The sequence below is a fragment of the Watersipora subatra genome, chromosome 11 (assembly GCF_963576615.1).
Source record: "Watersipora subatra chromosome 11, tzWatSuba1.1, whole genome shotgun sequence".
Taxonomy (NCBI): domain Eukaryota; kingdom Metazoa; phylum Bryozoa; class Gymnolaemata; order Cheilostomatida; family Watersiporidae; genus Watersipora; species Watersipora subatra.
This window is the reverse complement of record NC_088718.1, coordinates 32,443,183-32,467,946: the sequence shown is the minus strand read 5'-3', so window position 1 is coordinate 32,467,946 and position 24,764 is coordinate 32,443,183. Positions and strand designations below refer to the sequence as shown.

Below are 24,764 nucleotides of genomic sequence, written 5' to 3'. Positions count from 1 at the left end.
AATAACAACATTTTTTACTAGTTAGTATTTTATTAGTTTAAGTTCTTACATATAATCAGCTTTGGTGTTGACTTTTTACGTAGTTTTATTTGGATGCCATGAGTAACTATGTATAGGATTTATAAGGGAGTTATCGGATCTTTGCTCACATACAAATAGTAAACTTTTTAAAACTGTTGTAGAGCCAATCATGTCTGAGCCTGGTCCTTGTGATACAGGAAATTCTGGGTATCAATGCCCTGAAGGTGAGAAATAAATTTACTTAACTTCTTTTTAAGATAAATTATGTTAAAGTACTATCAAAATTTAATTTCAATAGGCTCATCATTAAAAAATTGAGTAAGCAATTCATCCCTTAATCTAAAGACACACTTAGAGGTTAGAAAAAAATTTGTTTTGACGGGAATTGAACTCACAACTTTTGGTTAAGTAGACTGACACTAACATCTGCACCTTCACCAATCAACCCATCTAATATACTTAAAAATAATTGTGCACATTCTACTTATTGACTGCATTTTATCAGCCCAGCTGACAATCTCTTATGGCACTCGAGACTGCCAGGGTACTAGCTAATATAACACTAGATAACACAACACTAATGGGACTTTAACATCTGGTACATACCGGTCACCATTGATCAATGTTAATGATCACAGAAGAATTAACTATAAGAGTTTAAAAAGTTTTTGCTCAAATTATGCTGCTTCATAAAATAACAACAATAGGATCTACTAGCCTGGCATAAAACCTTGAATATTTTGGGGCAGTTACTTATGCATGAAAATGTAAAAATGAACAAATTTGTTTAATAAAGACCAAAAATTTCTGTCTGTATCATACCAATCTTAGTTTCATCATACTAGTGACTAAGGTGCCACAGAATGAACAAAATAGCCAATAACAAGATTGTCTAGTTTACACGTACGAGTGCTGTCAACTAACAATATATATATTTGAACATATAAGTAATACCTATAAGATGACTAAACCAAATAGCTTGAGTGACTAAAAGGTCATGAATAAAAATACCTAATGGCTTTGAAACAAAATTTTGATGTTTGAGAAAGCATCTAAACAAAGAATCACAACGAAAATAAGTAAAGCTTCATGTCGTTTTTATGTTTAGAATAGCTCCAAATAGTTGAAGCGACTAACATGCCACTGACGAAGTTACCTAATACATGTAGCTTTTAAATAAAATAGCGGATTATAAAATCATCTAAAAAAGAATCGCAATAAAAAGTCGTTAAGCCTTATATCTTTTTTATGTCTAAAATAAATTTTAGGTTTGTAGTTAGCTAGTAGATTACAACAATTAAGTGACCAGCGAACAGGAAAGATACAAACCATAACAGATCTTTATAAAAGAGTTGTCATACCACGCCTAAAAATACAGCAACTTCATAGATCTACATTTTAGGCAAAAGCTGTAAATTTTTAAACATACATGTAGTAACTTCCACATATGTGACAGCTGTGTATACATGCAGATATTTGAATTGTACAATACGAGATGCTCATATGCATAAATATTTTGTACTACATATTTTTGCATAAACATAACTTGGCAAAAATATCCTTTCTTGTTCGTGATATGAAAAAGTGCAACTGACTTTTTAATATCTACAATATTACTGTAAATCTTAAAGATGTCGGCATATCTGAATGTCAGCTGTATTTGTGATGGTGTTTATGTCACAATGTAAAGTATAACAAAGTTGATTTGAGAGTTGGTCATAATATTACTAATGACAAAAATAATGAAAAAGAAAATTCCGCTTTAAACTGTAAAACTGTTATTTTATGGAACAAAATGTTTACAGTAATAAATAATGACAAGAGAAAAATCAAACAGAGAGTAAGTAAACCAGAATATAATATTGCAGGTTTACCAAATACTTATAAGCAGTGTTAATCCTCTTTACTACCATAAAAACCGTGTCTGTCCGTCTGAAGTCACGATTGGAGCTTAGGAAAATAGGTTGCATTGTATAGAACCTAAACTCATGAAAGTCAGATTGGTAGACTAACTTTTGAACAATTTCACTCATTAATCTTGCTAAATAATTGTATGTATAGTTATCACACCTGACAATCTTTCATGACGGACTAGACTGCCAGAGCACTAGCATTTTTAGCAACAGAATTTCGTAAATTCTAAGTACACTCGAAGCATCAATCGTCAAAAGGTTTTACAGCTATCTTTTTACACTTCAGGCGAAAACGAAAATCTTTTAGAAATAACGCAGCAAATGATATTGCTGCCACCAATCATAATGTAAAAAAGTAAAACGAGTTTATTTTAGAAAAATACGCTAAAACTTCAATCAGGACTTGAGCAGTTTTTTGGAGTTTGCCAATTTGTTTTTATGCTATTTCATGGTACCAAGTCTATCAACATGAAGTATAGTTATGAGCATTGTTACAGGAAGCTACTGTAAGAGCCACAGTTGGGTAGGACCAAATATGGGCATCACCAGCTTTGACAACATTGTCTTTGCAATGCTCACCGTCTTCCAATGCATCACCATGGAAGGCTGGACGGATATAATGTACTATGTGAGTATTAAATATTTTATTTTTCTAAGTAATAATTTTAAACCAGCTATTCTTAGAACCATAAAAGTTAAAAGATGCACTGCAGAACGATTTCACGTTTATTAGGAAAACTTTCCATCTTCTGACTGAAAAAAACACTTCTAAAGGTCTTTTTCAACTCATCACTTGCTGCATGCTATTTAGGAGATTTACAAATCCTGATCGTTCACTGAAAAGATAACTCTATTAAGTTTATTAGCTACTTTGTATTTGAGTTTTTGGTTTAATAGATACGCAGTAAAAACACGTTCGTTCATTTCTATAGAATGTTTAACTCATTGAGTATCACGAGTTGCGTAACGCAACTCGTGATTTGCACATGGCTGTGTTTGCATATGACCAAGAACTGCATAGCATGGTTCTAGTAAGTTTGGTAAGAAAAGCTTTTAATTGGTAAATAGTTAATTAGTTAGCCTATCTGTCTGGAGTTAAACAAAAAGAAACAATCTTCCAATTGCGTTAAGCCAATTATAGAAGACATGTTTACAGTCTGAGCCAAGTTTCACATAGCAAAAGCGTTATGTCTTTATCTCAGTTTCTTCTTAACAATGATCAGCTGTGTCTGACACATCACAGCTATCGAGGCTTCATTAATCATAGATTTATGAAATTCTGATGATTCTCTATTCAGTAATAGTAACTGTGACTGTAATTATTTTATATGTAATGACAATAATAATAACAATAATAACAATAATACTACTAATAATAATAACAGTTGATTCTGCACATTGAAATCCCGTGCCAGTGCAGCTGCTATGGGACTTCAATGTGCAGGCAGGCAAGGTTATTGAAGCTAGAAGACCAGACCTGATACTAATAAACAAAGAAACCAAACAATGTCAGGTCATAGACATAGCAATACCTGGAGACACAAGGGTAGTACAGACGGAAGATGAGAAGATTGATAAATACAAAGAGCTTGGGTTCGAGATAAACAGACTGTGGAAGGTAAATACAGAAGTGATTCCAATAGTAATTGGTGCACTCGGAACAATATCAATGAGGCATATAGCATACTTGGCCGAGGTGGGAGTGAACATGTCTTTTGAGACTATACAGAAGACGGCCATCTTGGGAACAGCTCACATTTTGAGGAAGGTCCTCTCTTAGTGGAGTTGAAGAAGATATTGGATCCTTTGGCCTTTGTTAAGACCCGGACTCAACACGGACTAAACCAGTCACCTACCACCACACGACTGTGAAGAAAAACTTTTATAATAATAATAATAATAATGCCGTAACCATGGTAATAGTGCTAACTCTTTTAGCTTGGAACATCTTCAGCTTATTACTCACAGTAGTTCAGGGAGAAACCGAAAAAGAGGCAGAGCTCATTCTGCCACCGATTTTAACCCAGTTTTTATGGCATCAGCTGATATAAAATTTTACGCTGGTTAACCTGGTTTAGCCTTTTCATAGACCTTGTGGACCAAAGGTTATAACAGCTTATATGCGCCTTTTGTCAAACGTTTAGTTTTACCAAATATTTAATGATGTCCTAGTAGGGAAAGTAGTTGGGTAGCATAAGACACTCTTGCGCTAAACTTTTACTAAGCAGTACAGAATGTCCTGTTTGTATGGTCAGATGTGGATCTAAAATGATTTCTTGAATAATGCTTGTATCATTGGTTGATTACAGATCAAATCTTAACATGAGTTCCGTCAAACCCAAAAATAGATTTCTTTCTTGCTAAGTAAAACATTATCAAACATGCTGCTTGGTGTTCAAAAAAAAATTTGATAACTTTAATTTCATCGTGATTTAAAAATTAGCAACTCTTATGGTTCTGATGAGTGTAGCCTTACATAGACTTTCTCATGCTTTAAAAGTTGGAGAAATGTCGCTAACATAACATTAGTTAGCAAGTGCCAGTTAGGTGCTTGGTTGCATATTATGCCGGATGAGTAGACCACATTATTTTAATTTATTCTCAACATTGAAACTGCTAGAAGGTTTTTATGTACTAAATATGGTTTATTTCTACAAATAAACCCTAGTTTGTCATTACACGTGTGTCTATTAGTCTGCATAAATATACTTCCATGTTTTTTGATCGATTTCATCCAAACTTCACATAAGTATGGTTCGTAACTTTTGTCAGACTGCCAAAATATTTGATTTTAAAACTTCAGCTGGTTTATGAGAAACAGCCTCTTCAGCACTTGTCTGATTAGAACTCAAGAATGTGCCTTCATATGCATTAAGTGCTCTCAGTGAAGATGTTCACAGATTTTTGTCACGAAGGTAGCGTAGCAATTTGCTTTGAAAATTCACAAGAGCTCTGCAGGCTGTCAGATTGCAAAGAAAAAAAACTCTGGACAGTGCAGAGCTAAATTATGCTAACGAATAGATGAAATCATGTATTATTCTCAGAACCTGTAATAGTTCACCAATGAGTGAAACACGCTTATGACATGAGAGGTCTGAAAATCGAAACTAATTGCCCAAACTCTTTATTTGAGCTGAAGCTTAAGTTTTCAAAGTAATTTTCAAAGTAATTAAATGCTAATATATCAGCTGCATAAAATTTTGTTTCGCTAATCAACCAAGTAACGTAAAAGGTGCTTTAAAATTTTCTTTTTGTAGATGATATGTGTACACATTTCCGTTGCTTGAAGCAAAGCAATTAATGATTATTGTGCCTTGTTATGGTAGCTGTAACCATGGCAAAGCCGGAGTACAAAAATTTAAAATAATTAAAAGATAAGCTTTGTTTTACTCTTTATTAATAAAACACGTAGTTTTTCATTTGCAGTTAATCTAGTAAAAACAAAATAAGCTAAACTTAAAAAATTGATGTGATATAAAGTTTAGTAAACTGTTTCACAGGCAGCTGTGAAATGTTCAGCTGGCAGCTAATTAAATTTAGATTGCTTATTCAGGATTGTGAAAGCTTTCTGTCACAAGATTTTAAAATTTGAATATACCCGATCAAACCCCCTCCAACCTTTTAGGAATTGTCTGCGTTTTATCTGAGCTCTGATAAATTCCTGGTCTCGTTCTAAGGCTGACGACGCTCAAGGAAGCAAATTCAACTGGTTATACTTCATCCCTCTCATCGTTCTTGGATCCTTCTTTATGCTCAACTTGGTTTTAGGAGTCCTTTCAGGGTAGGTTTTCACTTTAAATTTTTTTAATATAAGTTTGATGTACCGAAATCTCCATTAGGGTAAGGGTTCTTAGAATAAGTTCTGTAAATACCATTATATTTTAGGGTAAGTTTTTTATACTACAATTTCATATACCAATATATTTATGGATATTGGTATATGATGCTAGTATAAAACACTAGCCCTAAAAGCAGATCAGACTGTGTGACCCTACTACTGGTAATACATATAACCCAGTATCACCTGTACATGAGTGAAATGGGGCGGCAAAAAAGAACACTTTTACAGAACCTAAACGACACCTGTAAACAACCGATACTGCAGAGCGAGAGTATCTAGAATGCAACCTTAAGCAATTTTTGTGACCTCAACTGACTGCAAGAGATCTTTATGAATAACCTCTACATACCAGCATCTTTCAGAGTAAACTACATACCTTTACCACTACAGAGAAGAAACGCATGTCTTTAGCTCTCAAATTAAGTTAAAGTGATTGGGTTCTCCTCTACATCTATAATCAGAATGAGTTCTAAATACACAGATTTCAACATCATAACATTTTAGCCTGGACCAAATATGGCTCCAATCAATTTTTTCACATCCTAATGAAAGTATTTAACAAATACAATTAGGTCTATTTATGTTAATCACAGTCAGAGTGAGGTGCTGATAACTCTCTATTGTGATTTCAACAAGCAAAGACCCTCACATATTTGAAAGTTTACTAAGATGTACATTTATGCGGAAAGGCGCAAAGCTACATCTAACCTAATGATTTTAACTCGAAGCAGTAGGGTTGCTCTGGAGGCTGGTACAATCCAATCTAATGTTTACTATAATAAGAGCTGTGTTAACCTTTCGAAGCCGTGACTGGAGGTTGGAAAAAAACTTGCTTTACAAGATTTGAACATGTGAACTTATGCACAGTCACTAAGCACACCACCGTCTGCACCAAATAGCCACTGCCACGATGTTGAAGTTTTTCGAGCACAGCTAGCGCGAGAGCACGTGTTATTGTAGTTGGAAATTCCAAGTGAATGAGCTTAGGCTGCAATTCTTAGTACTCAGCCACCAAAAATCATTAAGAAGTTGGGGCGACTCAGCCGCCCAGCCGCTCCAGGGAATACGGGTCTGATTGCGCATATTGTTATTCTCCGTGCTTTATCGATGCCTAACGATCTCTAATGGCACATTGGGCTACTAGAGTACTAATTGCTATACACTGTAGCCAGCGATTTTACATTTTAGTTAAGGGATTTAATTGGATGGCTTCTCTTACTGCTTCTAAAACTCAGTAAAATGCTGCAAGTAGCCTACTTATAAACTCAGTGCAACAAAGAGTCACTGTGTATAAAGATTGTGTTGATTATAACTGTTCTATGCATAACATGAGTCATTCTGTCACACTGCTTGACTAGTTATATTTGTTATTGAATGAACAAAAGAAATTGGTTTTTCATGTCTCCAAGATGCTGTAGATAAAACCTTTTTAATGTACCTGTTTCTATGCACGTAGTCAGAATGATAAACTATGTCACATATTGGGGCCAGAAGTATTTTACGCCCGTCCAAAATTCTGATACGAATATCCCATTTGTATTTTATTAGAAGGTCAATGAGAGCGTTGCCTATTAACTCAAAAAATTTTGAGGTCAATCTGCGCAACGTGACACCAATGATGGTGGTCAAAGCTAATAATTTCTGTAATCTATTTATCCATTGTTCACCTTGCTAACAACATGGCAAGTGAATTAAAAATCTATTATTATTAAAGCCAATTAGAAGAAAAACGTGCAATTCTAATGAGTTGCCATCACTCAGAGAATGCTCAAAATTAATGGGGCAAGTTTTTCATTATCCAGATAAAAAAATGATGCTCTTCATCCTATACACTTAGCTTTAGTACACTATTTAGGTGGCTGCAGCCTGCAACTACCTTTCGGTAATGTTGTTTGCAAGATGTTTGTTGACATACGACTGGTTGAACCAGTCTATACATATAACATCAACCGAATCATTGTTGTCATTACAATTTTTGAGACCAGAGATACATACATTGAATCATAAGCTAAATAAAATTTTCTTTCTGCACCTAAATGTACTCACAAACACCAGTTTATCACAACTCAAACACAAACAGATACTTTCACTGCCCTGCTTTCACCGTTGTTTGTTTTCTCTTCTTTGAAATTTAACAATCGAGTTTCGGAACTTCTAATGCAGATTCTCAACAACTTCTGTACAATTTTACCAGTTTGAGACAGCACTAAGTTCTAGAGATTGTTGCAATGTAATATGCTGGATAAAATGTAGACATCCCTTATGTTGGTAGAACAAAAGGAACCAAATTTATGAGTGGACAACTTTTACATTTTCAATGATGAGAATATTAGGTATTCCCTCTGTGGCTAGTGACAATGGTTTTCACAGCGCAATTTTATCAGCGAAACATTTGTACATGTGAAGGAACGCAGTTTCCCTGAACATTCAGTGTGTGCTACTCATGCATGCTATGCTTTGAGGTATGTAAAAGGCAATCCTCTAGTACAAGGGTGTTCAACCCTTTTAGAGTGATGGCCGCAAAAAAACATTGAGTTGGTTCCAAAGAGCCAAGCATTGTGAATTAGCTGCAGAATAATTTCAGAGCAAGCAAACAAGATTGATATACAACTGAAGAAAGCATGTTTGTTTGGTGCCTGTATCTATATTATGTATGTGTGTATGTATATATGTATGCATGCATGTACGCATGTAAGCATGTTCGCATGTACGCATGTACGCATGTACGCATGTACGCATGTACGTATGTACATACGTATGCATGTACATATGTACGTATGTATGCATGTACGTATGTACGTATGTATGCATGTACGCATGTACGCATGTACGCATGTATGCATGTATGTATGCATGTATGTACGTATGTATGCATGTATGTATGCATGTATGTACGCATGTATGCATGTATGCATGTATAAATGTATGCATGTATGCATGTATGTATGAGATACTATATCAAAGGAACAAGCGTGCATAAAATGTACACATCACCATGTACACATCACCATGTGTATACAATAAATAACAACAGAAAAAATATTCAACAAAAAAATAAACTGTCCTGTTTTATTTGGAGAAGTACCATGTTCCTGCATGAAGAATTCATATACAGGGCTATTTACAGATTTCAATGAAAATCCTGGTAGTGTTTTTCTCTCACAGTTCGATCAATGGCAGATTTTGTTGCCGATGATGCAATTCTGAGTTGGTGCATCAGGTGTTTATTTGTAATGCAAGTGTGATACTTGTTTGTTGTGTGTTTTATTTCACTGAAAACTTGCTCACAGAGATATATTAAGCAAAATAGACTCACCGTTCTCAAAACCTGCTTTTATATATACCGGCATATGTGATTTTAGGCAGGAAATCTTGATAAAAGTCGATAAGTTTGCCAGATTCATTGTGTTGCTCGAAACGGTCATCACTTTAGAGTTCTATAAGTTCTAGCTGTATATCGACTGGTGCTTGCTCTGGGTCAACACTGAAGGGATCAGAAAAGAGTTGTATTGGGTTCCTTAGATTGACAAATTGATGAATTGAAGAAACCACCTTCAACAAACTCATCATAAAAACCTGTGACTATCTGAACACACAGAGCAAGATCAACAAGATTATTTGCATCCTGCATTCACTCTCAAAAACTTTTGAAATGTGTACATGTTCTATTTTTGAGTTGTCTCCTTTTCAGCTGAAGTTTACTTCTGAATGTGGTGACATGCCGACAGAATAAAAAAATGTTCTTCTGCTTTCCTTGAAGCTGCTTTTTTAATATTGAAGTCTGCTCAGTGATGTCTGTTAGGAATGACAAGTTGTTGATCCATTTCATATCAGAGAACTCTCTGTTCTCGCCCTTTACCTTTGGTAAATGAGTCGGTCTCATTCAGAAGATTAGTAAATCGCCCCAATAGGTTTGGCACCGCTGCTCCATTGCACTAGGCAGTAAGTTACATCAGCAAACTCAAAATCAATCTCGTCAAGCATTTGTTTGAATTGGCGGTAGCTTAGGGCTCTTGACTTTATGAAATTGACGTTATTTCTGTGTGTTTTATAAGTTTAATAAAATTTATGCAATACATACTTAATATTTATAGCATTTTGAGGGGTCTAGACACACATTTTCTCTCTATTAGTTCAATTGTGTTAGCTGAAGTGTAATGCATGCATTTTTACCTAATCGCCATTCAAAATTGGCAGGTGTAATAAGTATGTACATAATTATTTCTCAGTGTTCAAAACTGTAGTTTTGGAGTTTAATTGTAATGCAGACTGGCTTTTGAATGCGTATTTTATTGCTATAACTAGCCATATAGCAGACAACCTAAAAAAACACTCAGATTTATGAATATAAATAATTTAAAACCAATAAGAATTACAATGGCTAATGAGTTGTTTTTATGTTCTTACGTGTTTATGTTTTTATTCTTTATTATGTGTTTATTTTTTATTCTATTATGTGTGTTTTTTTGTGTTTATGTTTTCAATGTATATTAAACTTGGCCACTTTCAAAAGCATTATTTCTACCAATGGTTTTCCTTGCGACATTAGCTATCGCTATAATAGGCCTTTGACTAAAGCTTATATCAGTTCACTATGACGTTAGGTGATTAGTAACAGATATGGTAACCTTGGATACCATGCATATGCCAAAGCAATTTGTTGTATTAAATGTGCTACAAACTCTATACTTCGGAATATCCTTTTATTAGAGTACACTCAATCATCTCAGCCATAAATCAGTCCTTAAAAAAGTTTAAAAAAAACTTAGATCTTAGACTAGATCTTCAATCATTCTCATAATGAATGCAGGCTAAATTCATGCGCTGGAAATCTAGTAGAATTTCTCTGTTTTCAAAATCAATTGCAAAATAATAAGTTTGCTGTTGAATGATTTTTCTGTAAGGCATATGAACGTATGACCTCTCTGGTCTGTCATGTTTTTGAACATCGTTTCACTATACGCAGAGAGTTTGCAAAGGAGAGAGAACGAGTAGAGAACAGACGAGCATTCCAAAAGCTCCGAAGACAACAGCAGATAGACGCACAACTTCACGGCTATTTAGAGTGGATATGCAAGGCTGAAGAGGTCAGACCCATTTTTTCTCTTTGTATGCTCAGCTTCTCGCTCTACTTTTGTAAGCGAGCGTGTTTAGCGTATCACAAAGCTCAGAATGTGAAGATTTGCAAACCAGCATTGTTTTGAGGTTCTGCCAGCTTTCACTAATCAGTAGATGAATTAGTATGCTTATGCAAACGAGAGTTGTTTTACATTGAGAAAATAACTCCCACATTGACTGCTGTTCTTAAAATAGTATTCTGAATAAGCATTGCTCGGGCCAATGAGCTTCCTTTAAACTGATTTTTCTGCATTTTATCAGCTTTCTTAGCTTGACTATTAAATGGTTAAGTTTTAGTGGTCAAGAATACCTGACCACTAGAACTTGGTCAGGCTGTTCCTGACCACAGGTTGGGAACAGCCTGACCAGGTTGGGGTCAGGCTAAGCCCCAATTGGTTGGGGTTTAGCCTGACCCCCACAGGTTGGGGTCCAATTCCCTAAAATAGTAACTGGTAGTGCCAAAAAGACATCTAACCTTAAATTGCTAAATGAAACTGGGTGTGTCTCCAGTCATTGAGGTTCCTTTGGCACTGGACTCAGACATGTCCAGCCAAAATCACAAAGCCATTATAGTACTCTTAAAAACAAACACATCGTCTGCTTGCAGTAAACTAAGGAGACATCATACTTAATCTTCAAGGGATTGCTCACACATATACTTTTCCTTACAGGTCATTGAAATACCAATACTAATATAAATATAATAAAATACTAATATGCCACATTAATCAGTAGTTCATCAATTGCTGTTTTAGAAAACTTTGCCCAATACAAAGTCAAATGTGTTAAAAAGCATTTTAGCCTCCGAAATAGATAAGCGTATTTTTTAAATAATCCTTGACTAAATTATAGATGTTTTTGTGACGCACTGAGTAAACATCTCTTTTCGTATTGTATTTTTTTGATGAAATTTTTAAGGAACATATACTTGAATCATTTTCCTTCAGCATACAATACTTACTAAAAACAAAATGATATAATATATATTATGTATATATATTACATTATCTAATAGATTGTACATTGTTATATATAGTAAAAAGTGTTTTCCAAATATTTTGTCACTGAAAGTTATTCATAAAAAATATAATATACACGTGTATAATATATATAGCATACTTTTTTGTTACATATAATGTATGTTATATATATTTTTGGTTACATATAATAGATGTATTATATATAGTTTATTATATATACAGTATAATATGAATTATATATGTTTTTATAGGCAGTATATGAACTATATATTGCTTTATATGTAATATAGCAATTTTTGTCATTTGCAGTGCATTCTCAATGAGACATCTACTAGTGATGCTGACAGGCACAGAATATTCAAAGCACGGGAGGCAGCGAGAGCTCAGCATTTGAAGCAGCTCAGAGCAATCAAAGGAATGGATGCCATAGAGGAAGAAGAAGAAATATTCGCCGGGCTCAATCTTGGTGAGTGGGTGGTGATTATACGTGGGGCTACAGTAACTTCATTCCATCCTTGTAGGCATAAAGTCAGAAGGACCTTTGAACTCTCAAAATTTCTCAAAATAAATCTTATCTTTTGAGTATTAATGACAACTATATCACACAGGTATTATTAGGACATGGGTTTTCCAAATTGAATTGAATACATATTGGATTTTACAATTGCATATTCTCCAAAACTACTATTCAAAACTACTACTACTACTACTACTAAAAACTAAAATTCACAAATATCAGAATATAGCACCCACACATATTAGAATATAGCACCTACACATACATGGATGCCCTTAAAAACCAGCCAGCATCAACAACAATGGTTTTTGCTTTAAGTAATAGATACTGTTGAATTTTTAGGTGACGGATTACAGCGAGCCGCTCGCAGACGAAACTGTGCAACATTCCAAAAATGGGAACGAAAGTTCAAAGTTGGAGTACGAAAGCTTGTCAAGTCTCAAGGATTCTATTGGACAGTAATAATACTAGTGTTTCTTAACACAACCTGCGTCTCTGTTGAGCACCACAACCAGCCAAAATGGCTCACCGTATTTCTCTGTGAGTAACTATTTTACATTTACTATATCACAACCATAAAGTTGGTTGTATGTAGCTATCTAAGCAGTCTTTGTGTTTGCTTTGTTGGCACGACAATGATGAGAAGTTTTCAATGAATGCATGTACGTATGTCTCTCATATGTACATACATACATATGTGCGTACATATGTATGTACGCACATACGTACATATGTACATACATAATATACATGTATGTACGCATGTACATACATACGTATGTACATGTATGTTCGAATATTTCATATGTAACTTTTCATTGGCATTAGCAATTATCAACAAATGGTGTTTTTATTACATTTCAAAAAAAAGATAAGAACAGAAATCCGGTATTATTGAGTGAAATGATTAAAAAGTTTTAAAACTTGGTACTATAATAGTACTGTGCAGGTGTCGGGATAGTGAGTTGAAGGTTGCAGTAACAGAAAGTTCATAAACTGAAACATACGATGGTAGATGTAGTATGTTAGTGTAACGGAATAGAAAGTCATGTTTGTCATATGCGTGGAAGGATAGATACAGATATTCTGGGCATGGTTTATGCAAGATTTTGAAACCTGTAACACAAATGAAGAAATTCAATATTCAATACTGTCTAACATCTCTATACAATTTTATTAGAGTGTTTATGAAAATAGAGTTTTAAATAAGCCTTATAAATAATTTTTAAACCTTTTTTAAATAATTCATTTCTTTTGGTTAAATTACAATTATACATGTAGAATAGAACTATATTTGAATATCTAACAATAAGGAAAACTCAGTAAATGATTGAAATGCAAAGAGGGTAGTGCAGAGGCAGTGCTACTCAAAAAGTAGGCTCAGTCCATCTGTATTATCCGAGTGGCTGCCAGAAAGGAGCAGTGATCATGGACAACTCCTAAGTCATATACGTGTAGTCTGAGGCTGACCCAGAGTATTGGGGGAACATTTTTTAGTGCTACTAGCATGGTGGCTAGTGTCGTTGTCTCTCAAAGATTAACTTATTTAGTCATTTGAGAACTAGTGAAAGAGAGAAACAGGCATCAGATTAAGTTTTGAACTACCATATAGATGAATCTGTGACTAGAACTTTGTGACTTCAAATCAAGATGTAGTTCTGATTATTTTGATGATCCACCTTTGCAGGCAACAACAACAAAACAATTCAAGGATATTGATGTAATGAAGTCATTAGTAGTATTTGTAAAAACAATTTTATTGATCACGTTTTGTTCTAGGTTCATAACGAGTTCATAGAGGTTCATAGGTTCATAGACATAGAGATCACACAAACAGTTTTTGAACTACGACCAAAATAATGAGGGTAAAATATATGAATAATTTTTTCGAAGATAATTTGCCCGTGAGGGAAAAACTCCAAAAATAAACTTGCCCCCTTAAGGCTTTATAGCAGTGATAGTAATAAGCAAAAATTACTATGCAGCCCTCACTCAGGTAAACGTGTTGCTCCCAGTGTCTTTCATGAGATTCACCTATTTTTCAAAGCTGTCATTTTTCGGACCGACATGTGTAAAGACAGCCCGTTCCTTTACTCTCAACAAGACAGTTCAACACGAAACACACTGAGTGTTAGCCTCTCGAATATATATTTTGAGCAATGTATATAAATATACATGCATGTCAGTTTAGAATAAATAAGCATGCATTTAGAGTGCGTATGCGTACTACGACTCTGCTGTAACGATCGCGATTTTCCTCCTTATATATTGAGACTTTACAACAGGCCCCCTTTTACTTTGTTCTTACTCAGTTGGCCGAGCCAGCTCACCGGTGACCGAGCCTCCTCCTATAATAGGGAGGTCAACCGGCATAAAGATGACCTCACTGTCATCTTTATGCGGGTGACAGTGAGGTCGGTTTCGACGGTTATGGTCACAGCGGTGTGCCATAACAAATGGCTGTATCGGAAAAAACACCTAGGCTCCAGACGTCCGGACAATCGAAAGTCTGGTGAGAGTGAAGCAGGGTCGACTGTATTGACATTGCGTTAAACAGCTATTATAACCAAGGTGTTAACACATAAGAAGGGGATTCACTTAAGCAATCAAATATTAGCCTACAATATGAAGCTGACTCCAAAAACAAGGCTAAATAGATATCCAGAGTGGTCTAATTATAGAATAGACATTCTACTGCAACAATATAAAACCAAAATACGGATTAGCTTCAAGATTAACACGTTAAAATGTTATCTTGCTATACACTTTTTATCTTGTTGCTGTTGTTAGTATGGGATCAAAAATAGTTTAAATGGGACCAAAAACTATTACCAAACAGCTATTATAAGATAACATAGCTCCTGATATTTATTTATTAGCATGAATCCATGCTGCATGGAGTTCACACATGAAGTCACTGCTAAAATCAACTTACAAATTGATGTACATTAGCTTTTAACTTTTTTCCTTTGAGATATATCACGAGCTTTTTCAAAGACTGTTTCCTCAATGATCCGCTCAACGGTCAGTAGTACTTTCTTGATAGTTCATGTAGTTGACTGTTTCACTGCCTGAAGGCATGTTTTATTACAATCTCATGTGTAACATTAATCACCTTGGTTACAAGGAAGCTCCCTATTAATATTTCAAGGCCAGTTTCTGTACAACAATGGCTGCCATTGTTATAACGGTTTGTGTTGTAGCATATGCGGAGTACATCTTTCTATGTCTATTCATGAGTGAGATGATCATCAAGATGTACGGACTCGGCATGAAAATCTACTTTATGTCAGCTTTCAACAAGTTTGACTGTGTGGTAAGTATCTATTAGTCTATAGACTTACTAAAGATATTATAGGTTCTTATTACAACTGTAGTTAAGAATGACCTTGCACAAAATTCGAATAAACTCTATCAGAAAGTACCGGTAGTTTTCTAATACTTGCAATTGTTGTTGATGTTTAAGGTGATCTGATTGCCAGGATGTTTCAAGATTAAAATCAACATAATTTTTAGAACAAAACTTTGTTTTAAAAAATCAATCGCAAAATTTTAGGCTATTGGTAGAATATTAATTTGACACTACCCTGGTTTCAAAGAATAAGTACACAAAAGTCGTATTCTTAGGTGGACGGACAACTCCATTTTTATAAACACTAATAAAATTCTCTCAGATGTTAGCCAGTATTGAATCTTGAGTTTCTGCATTTGTGTAACAGGTTTCAAAATCTTGCATAAACTATGCCTAGAATATTTGTTAAAGTGCTCAGACTAAATGAAAGTGCGGTTATGATATCTACAGCTGCAAAGAGACTAACAGAATAAACACGTGTAACTCTGCAACTCGAATGCCATAGCTGATATCAACTATAAAAGCGATAGTAAATAGTGACATCATTTTGCAAATATTTTGCTTTTGAGCATTTTATTTGTGATCAAAGTTTATCGATTTTGATCTTTAAACATCCTGGCAGTCAGATCACTTCAAACATCAAAAAATATTGCTAATGATAGAAAAATACTGATACTTTTTGATAAAATATATTAAAATGTTGTACACGTCTATTGTGAAGCCGATATATTAGAGCACTGTAGAGTACACTGCGGTAAATGCTACAAATGTTTACCGATTTTTTACCTTGCTCTTGAGTAGCAATAAGCTTATCATGAATATTATAGGTCATCTTTATTATAGCCATAGCTACTCTAGCGGTGTTCTGCCACTAACTTGGCAGCATTTATGATTTGTTTTCATTAATGTTTTCCATTCAGCTAGCCAACCAGACCAAAGTATGTTAGCAGTCGCCGTGCTGGTACTTAAGTGGATTTACAGATTAATCATGCATGCTCACATTTCGTCACTTTGTTTTAAACTGTTTCAACTCCTTTTTAAAAGTTACCTCGCTGGCTTGATGTCATTTTTTGTAATAGTGTTATTAGGCAGTTTTTAAAATATGTTTTTCTATCTTTGCCACTTGCATCGCTATAGTAACGAAGAGAGTAGCACTTTAACTAATTTCTTAAAATGACAACAAGCTTTCTTTGATAATAGACTTAGCCAATGAAATGCCAGCACTGCATAAGCATTCTGATCCTACATCGACATACTTTCAGGATGCGCCAAACGTTTCAACTGCTACAAATCGGCAATGAAGGTCATACTTGTATTACTACCTTTATACAAGCTTCTAAACACTTCATTGGCATTTCAACAAAAACATGAATTTGATGGGGTCAGAGGTCAAACACCCCTTCTCATATTTAAAAAATTTTTTTTATGTTAATTTACTGAATCTGTTCAGAAAAAAATATAAACTGACATATTTCCTTAAAAAATTATGCTTTAGAGTCGTAAAACTTTGGACAACATGCAAATATGCCTCATTGGAGTGACTTGATTCTGAACCTTGTGTGCCAACATGCCCGGCCATAGTATATGTGCTTTAAGCTAACACTTTAAAAGTAGCTCTCATAAGGGAGGCCTGAGGGCTGTATTAACAATACACTCAAACATCGACATGCTAAACTCACCTGTTATGATACTTAATTTTCATGTCAAAATCGTCAAATGTTGGAGCAGTTTCTTTTATAATGATTCATTGTACTTTGTTTAATTTGTTCCAAAGCTCACAAACTTGATGCTCTATATTTCATCCGACTACTTATAGCCCTAAAAAAGAATGCATTTTGTAATAAACTAATTTATTTATAAGAAAGTAAATGAATAAATCAAAGGAGGCTTTGTTTATGTTAGGTGCAGGCAATTCCAGATGTTACCTTAGTGATTTCGTGAGGCATAGGCAGGGGTGTCTGTAGTGATACAGAACTAAATTAACATAGACTATGAACTTCAACTTACAGAATAATCATACATGTGCATCCATACAGATTGAAAAATTGAGAAATGAGAGGAGACTTTAGTTTTAAAGATTTTTGTTCCACTGTACAATATTCTCTGACGAGAGGTAAAAAATTGGAACCATTTGCTACTGAATTAATGCATTTCCTTGTTAATAATTGTTCTCATGTAGTCATCACTCATCAGTCCATGTTAGGAACTCGTCTAATTATATCCCACTGAAAAACTTGGCCCAAAATGACCAATAGTACTTTTTTAGTCAAATTTTGCTAAATTTTTCATAGAATTTTGTATCTTTTGTGTATACATTTTAATCATTGTTGATAAAATGCGTAATGGTAACCTTTACTATAATGTTTGTGTTCGTCAATCTGTCTGTCTGTCCGTCTGTCCGTCTGTCCGTCTGTCCGTCTGTCCATCTGTCCATCTGTCTGATCGTCTGTCTGTTCATTTGTCCGTGTGTATGTCCGTCTATCCATCGTCTGCCTGTCTGAAGCCACTGTTTGAAGTTGAGAAAAAAGTTTGCATCGTGTAAGATTTGAACTGATACTTATATTAACTTGTACACTGGCAGTCAGATGGGCCTATAGAGCATAGAGAATAAGTATGTGTACAACCGTTCTAAACATATTTGTATAGCAGATGATTGGCCGAGGTGTTAGAGTGTCAGGCTGTAAAGATGAGTGTCGTGAGCTCAACACCTGTTGAGCTCAACACCTGTTGAGCTCAACACCTGTTGAGCTCAACACCTGTTGAGCTCAACACCTGTATAAAGTAATCTATTATCCTAATCACTAATTGTGGCTTTAAAAGGAAGTAGATCTTGTTATAGTAAAGAAGATTTTTACATCTGTTACAGCCATATTAAATTAGCAGGTTGTTATTAGCAGTGAATGAATACAAGTTGCTCTTGCTTAGCGACAGAGTTGCTTTCGTTCTGAAGACCCCATCGTTATACAAACCCACCTTTGAGTCTCCATTGATAAACACTTTGCTTAGCAGTAGTCTAATGTGTTTCATATGAATAGGATATTTTTACTGCACTCTACTTTTTTGCCTCCTCTCTTTCTCTTTCTATTGGCTTTTTTAATAATAAGTGTACATTTGTAACAATACATTAAGTTTTAACTTTTTTTATTTAGCTTTTGTTTGTTCACGAGCATGTAAAAAAATGTTACACTACCATAAAGTACAATATGGTAGATGCTACATATTTTTGTGTATTCTTTATATTTACTTTTTTGGCCTTTCTTTTTCCATTTAGCATTTGCATGTAGCGTAGGCCTTTTTATAATGCTTCAAACGTGGCAGATAACAACCTAACACTCGGTACTGTATGTGCGTAGATGGCAGATATTAACCTTATACCAAATACTGCATACATGTGCACAGAAACGATGCCATGACTCGTGTACTTGTGTCATGTCTATCCATTCATGGTTAGTTTTGAAAATTTTTAACATGCTATCGGGACCCCGAGTCATTTCGAATCGAAATTGACAGATTTTATTCATTGCAAAACTAGTAAGTGTTTAAGTTGGTTGGTTATATAGTTTTAAAAAGAGACACATGTTTTTTGATTCCCCTCCATGGCATGATTGGTTTGCAAGGATCTTATGCCTAGTATAACAAGCCAATGTTTTACATCGCATTGTTGAATTCTTTAGGTGATTTTTGGAAGCATATTTGAGGTGATTTGGTTTCGCATTCAGAATGAGTCATTTGGATTCAGTGTGCTGCGTGCCCTCCGGCTTCTCAGGATATTCAAAGTTACTAGGTAAGAATACTACGCCATGGGAACACAACTCTTAGACTGTACAAGAAGCCAGTGCAGCTTCACCATCTCATGTTGCTTGTTTTCCTTTATTTTGTTAGTTTTCTTACTATTATGCAAATTTTAGCTACTAAGACTTTTAAGTTTGGTATAGATTGCTTGTGATATGGTACAAAGTCATATTTATGGTAAAACTTGGTAAAGTATACTTGTGTATATACATATGTATATGCATAGACATGCATATATATGTATACATATGTATAAATATATGTATACATATATGCAGATGCATATATACACATAAGTATATACTTATATATAAATACAGGAATACATATGTATATATTTATAATTTTATATATATATGTATACATTTATATACACATATATATATATGTATAACTATACATATATATGTAAACATACATGTGTATGCATATGTATGTAGATATATATGTATCCACATACATACACAGACTAAAACAACAATTTTCTGTTTGTTTACAGCTACTGGTCTTCCCTCAGAAACTTGGTCATTTCTCTGCTCAACTCAATGAGGTCAATCGTCTCTCTCCTTTTCCTTCTCTTTCTTTTCATCCTCATATTTGCCCTGCTCGGCATGCAACTGTTTGGCGGAGAGTAAGTATTAGCCTTAGTTCTCACTATTAGTCACCTTGCTTTCACGCAGGCAGCAAAAATACCTTCAACTAATTTATCGACGAGTGAAGAAGCCTATCGATAAGGGATAGTAGTAACGCAGATTAGAAACAGATTCTACTAGAAGTTCAATTGTAGTGGTAAAATATTTTAAACTTTCAACAAACGGTGATATGTTAGGTTTGGAATATTACTATCAATTACTGATTGAAACAGTTTTAGAAGGACAGTAAGTCACAAGCTGATATGTTCATATATTTAAACTATACATTTAAATACATGTACATGTAGATGTATTAATGAGACATTTATCAATTGCTGCAATAACTACTGGGAACTGGAAATTTCATTGTAATCCATTTTCAACCTCCTGCTGTCCCCTTTGGCTTGCTTTACAAAAAAGATATTGTCAAGCTAGTAATTACAGTCAAAAATTCACAATTTGAACAACTACCAAATTTACCATTTAATGTCAAAAGGTTTTTAAACCATTTTTAGTCAAAATAATTTCTTGCCGGTAAATTTATGATAATACTCTTTATTAAATTCCATAGTGCAATGACTGTACTGCTAAACAATATAAACAGACGAGATGGGACGATTATTTATCAGTTGAATCAAATGTGAAATAATTAAAATTATTCAAAATAAGTTAGGCAAGACTGAGACTCTAAACTGTTACAAAATTATTTCTGTTTCGGCAAAATTAACTTTTAATCACTTTTTCTTGCTGTAAATCAGGCGCCAACCATGAATTACAACAATGTCTAACTTTTTGGTTGTGCTCCAAATATGTCAAGTATGAGAGTCACTCAGCTTGTGGTAATTGCTTTCAATTTGTAACTCTAATGAGATTTGATGCAAGTTTTCCCAAATCACCTCAATCTCATTTTATGAGTGTTGTAAATCCAAAAGTAAGTGACGTATTACATATCACATATCAATTTCAGTGTATCTGGATATATGTCAAGGTTTTCTGCTAACCCCTTAATACAGTGTAAATAAAGACAAAATCATGCAATGGCTTTTCCCAAATTTTTTTAAACACATTTCACAATGAAAATCATTACATGTTACAAAATACATGCACATCACATCATTGTGTAGCAAAACGGTTGAATATTTTTTCTCAATGCTTGTCAGCAATACTTGCTGCAACATTTAGATTCTTTAGCTGAATTCATATGGTGGCTTGCAATGTTTCACAGTAATTACATAATAGCCTTCTGATCGAATTATTCCTTCAGATGGAACTTTGGTCACGGTCGACCAGCCCAACACTTTGATACTTTTCCTATGGCGCTCATGACAGTGTTTCAGGTATATCTATGGGGCTGTAGTGTATAGTACCTGTTTACGCCTGTCATTTCCTATCCACCAAAGTCTCTAGTCTCCTTTCGCCACGTGTCTTGTGCAAAAATCAACATTGTAACTCTGTGTGTTGCTCTGCGTAGTTGGTGGTATAGCATTATTTTGTACGTCCGCCACGGTACATTTAGGAATAAATTAGTATCCTTCTGCATTGATGTACACCAACTGAGTTAATGGCTGTTTTTTCAAATTGTTTTTGAGTAAGTTAATGGTATAATGAAAAACCGGGTTATTAAGGGGTATAATGGAAACAAAAACAGAGCATTCAGGTTTCGTAGCAACTAGTACACTAGCAGTTTCGTGCGCTATGAGATATCATCTTGTGTAACAAGTATGTGTACAAATATTCCATGTTGATGCAAGATGGTCCAGCGGTGCAGTTGGCCGGGAATCTGGAAATCCTGGTTCAATTCCAGTGCTGGGCATGTGTTTTTCTTAATGCTCTTAGCATGGCTTCGAACAGACATATAGACAAACAGACAGACACAGTTCTTATTATAATAAAGACTGTTGTAAAATAACAAATTCACTTTTAAAAGTTCGTATAAAATAAAATTTATGGATCATTTAAAAAATGTTTTAAAAATCGAAATAGTCGTTCTTGAATCCTTTCTTAATCACAGAGTACTAATGAAAATAGAACATTTACGGACTGCTTGTTCTTCTGTTATTGATCACATAAAACTGACTTTTTCAGTGAAAGTTTATTGTAGTCTGATTGTCAGCTCTTTTAGTAAGGTGCATTATAGGCCATGGTTTGAATGCTCCAAGCCTCAACAAGGAACACCACCACAACGCATTACGAGTTTTCGTGATGGCTTATTGCTTATTTGGTAACCAATTGTGTTCTGACTTTTTCGGCCAAAGATTGCTGTCTTATTGAAATTAGCTTCAACGACTCCTGTACTTTTATTTGCAACTTTTAAAGTGTAATAACAGAGTTATCTTTGCTGGTGTCTTTCAGAAATAAATAGCATTCTTCTTCCTAATTAGACTTCATCAATGCAAAGTTTTTTGAACAAACCCCAAGATACTGATTGAATGTACCAAAGATTCGATTCTTGTCTAATTATTTATTTTTTCCTGCAAAGCAAGTCTGACAACCAAATACCATATAAATTAGACTCTGTTTGCCTCTTGAAGTTCTAAGGAACATTTAAAGCCACCAACAGTTACCTCGCAGAGAGTTTCGTGCAAAAGCTGTTGTCACTTTCCATGTTTGTGTAAGAGCCTGTTGCACTTGTGGTGATTGGGCTTTCTGTGTTGGCAACTAGTAAATACCACACGTGTTTCTTCTATATTTCAGGTTTAACTTTCCAACAGGTCGCCCAGAGGCGCATTTTGATCATTTTATACGCTCAATTCTAACAGTGTTTCAGGTATCGTCGGTATTTTGTACGCTTCTTATCACACTATTACTTCAAAGAATTGCTTGGAATCATTTTGCATGCCTACAATTGATCTATGGATCTATGTAAATTATGTTTCTATGAATCTATGTATATTATGCTTCTATGAAGCTTGGAACTTGGCTAACAAGATTTTGTTTGTGCATCTTCTTTGATATGCATGAGCATAGTCATTCTATATTTCCAGTTGTCTTTGAGTGCCAATAAAATAAATCACGGTCTATAATTACCGAATAATGTATAATTAAAGTAATTTAATTTATGATATAGTATTACTCAAATATAAACAGAGAATAAATGTGTAAATCTTTATAGTATTTTATATAATACATTTAACTTTCATATAATGTATAATGGCTTTGCACTACTTTATTTGCTGGTTGTTGTAATTATTTACGGCCAATTATTTACTGTAATTCTTTTATTGTAATTTATTTATTTTTTATATTTATTATTTATGAAGTTCTGGAATCAGAAGATTTTAAGCTAGAGAAAATCATATCCTATGAGTCTATCAGCCCTCCAAGTTTTCTGCAAAATAATTCCTACAAATAATTGTTTTATAATGATAACCTTGTTTTTACCGTTAATAATATATATGACTTTCTAAATCTGTTGACTAAATTTCTGCAGATAATTTTATTTACCAAATCTGGATACATCAGTATTCATTTTGGTCAATTAGTTCAGCTATTCATAGCATACCAGGAGCGTACTTAGCAGAGATAGAACCAAGTATTTTATGAGAGCAAAGTTTTAACGACTTCATCAAACATCTGACAGTCTATGTTGCTGACAGATAAAAATCATTTTTAAATAAGAATATTTTACCATTGTTTCAAGTTATGCAAGTATTTGAGACTCTCAACACATTTTGTAAATGGAAGGGCAGTTTAAAAGATAGTCAATATCTTCCTTGTTATCAGTTTAGCAAGCAATGTCAAGGTTAGCTATATTTTGTTGCAGTTCTTGTAAGTTGAAAGTTTTAAATGAACAAAAAAATTATTTTGAAAAATCTTGTAATCTTTGATTTAAATTAATGATGTTTATGTTAATAAACGTCTTAACTCTTGCTAGTGTTTAAATTAGCAGTTAATGAAATGCGTAACACCGTATTAGAACTAAAATAAAACATCGCACGAGATTTATTATCTAACCCAAATTTTTAAATACAGCCAAATAGCGTGGACAAAAACGGGCTGTATGTTTAAACAGCCAAACCAGAGAGTTTCGTTTCAACCAGTTTTAGCACAAATAAACCTTATTTTAAGCCTGCATGCAGTTGCTTTTATTAACTGAATAATATATCTGTTTTATTTTTTGGATAGCTAAACACAGCAGTATATGTTAGTTATTGAATAATTTTGGTGACCCTACCAAGGGTCTACTTAAACAAAACTTTCAAGGCAGCATTTATCTGGAAATTTACAACTTCATTCTAGCTGACAAGAAGTCAGTGCCATAAATACCTTGGTTTTTCCTCAAGTCCTCTATTTGCGTATTTTATCAAGCATAACAAAAGATTTTCATAAATATCTATTTGCAGATATTGACGGGTGAAGACTGGAATGAAGTCATGTACAATGGCATTATATCTCAAGGAGGAGTTAAAAAATCAGGGATGGCCTTCAGCCTGTACTTTGTGGTTCTCGTTCTCTTTGGCAACTGTATCCTTTTCTGAAGTGCTTGTTCAACTTTGCGATGGCTAGGTAAAAATTCACAGACCAAAACCTTTGTATTTTAACATCTTTGCTGGTAAGTGTGTTTTTCTACACCTATGTCTAGAGGTTGAATCTAGACA

The 24,764-nt window shown here is 34.3% G+C and overlaps 1 protein-coding gene across 1 annotated transcript in view; it reads left to right on the top strand.

Annotated features, from left to right (window-relative positions):
* The window catches only part of LOC137407981 (voltage-dependent calcium channel type A subunit alpha-1-like), a 113,864-nt gene that overhangs the window by 4,299 nt on the left and 84,801 nt on the right, over nucleotides 1-24,764 (top strand). Inside the window, exons 5-15 of the mRNA XM_068094369.1 lie at nucleotides 183-245; nucleotides 2,432-2,562; nucleotides 5,612-5,715; nucleotides 10,742-10,862; nucleotides 12,183-12,339; nucleotides 12,733-12,930; nucleotides 15,594-15,706; nucleotides 19,417-19,526; nucleotides 20,034-20,165; nucleotides 21,431-21,503; nucleotides 24,510-24,630. Coding sequence (XP_067950470.1) covers nucleotides 183-245; nucleotides 2,432-2,562; nucleotides 5,612-5,715; nucleotides 10,742-10,862; nucleotides 12,183-12,339; nucleotides 12,733-12,930; nucleotides 15,594-15,706; nucleotides 19,417-19,526; nucleotides 20,034-20,165; nucleotides 21,431-21,503; nucleotides 24,510-24,630 — 1,323 coding nt within the window. The remainder of the gene's footprint in view (nucleotides 1-182; nucleotides 246-2,431; nucleotides 2,563-5,611; nucleotides 5,716-10,741; nucleotides 10,863-12,182; nucleotides 12,340-12,732; nucleotides 12,931-15,593; nucleotides 15,707-19,416; nucleotides 19,527-20,033; nucleotides 20,166-21,430; nucleotides 21,504-24,509; nucleotides 24,631-24,764) is intronic.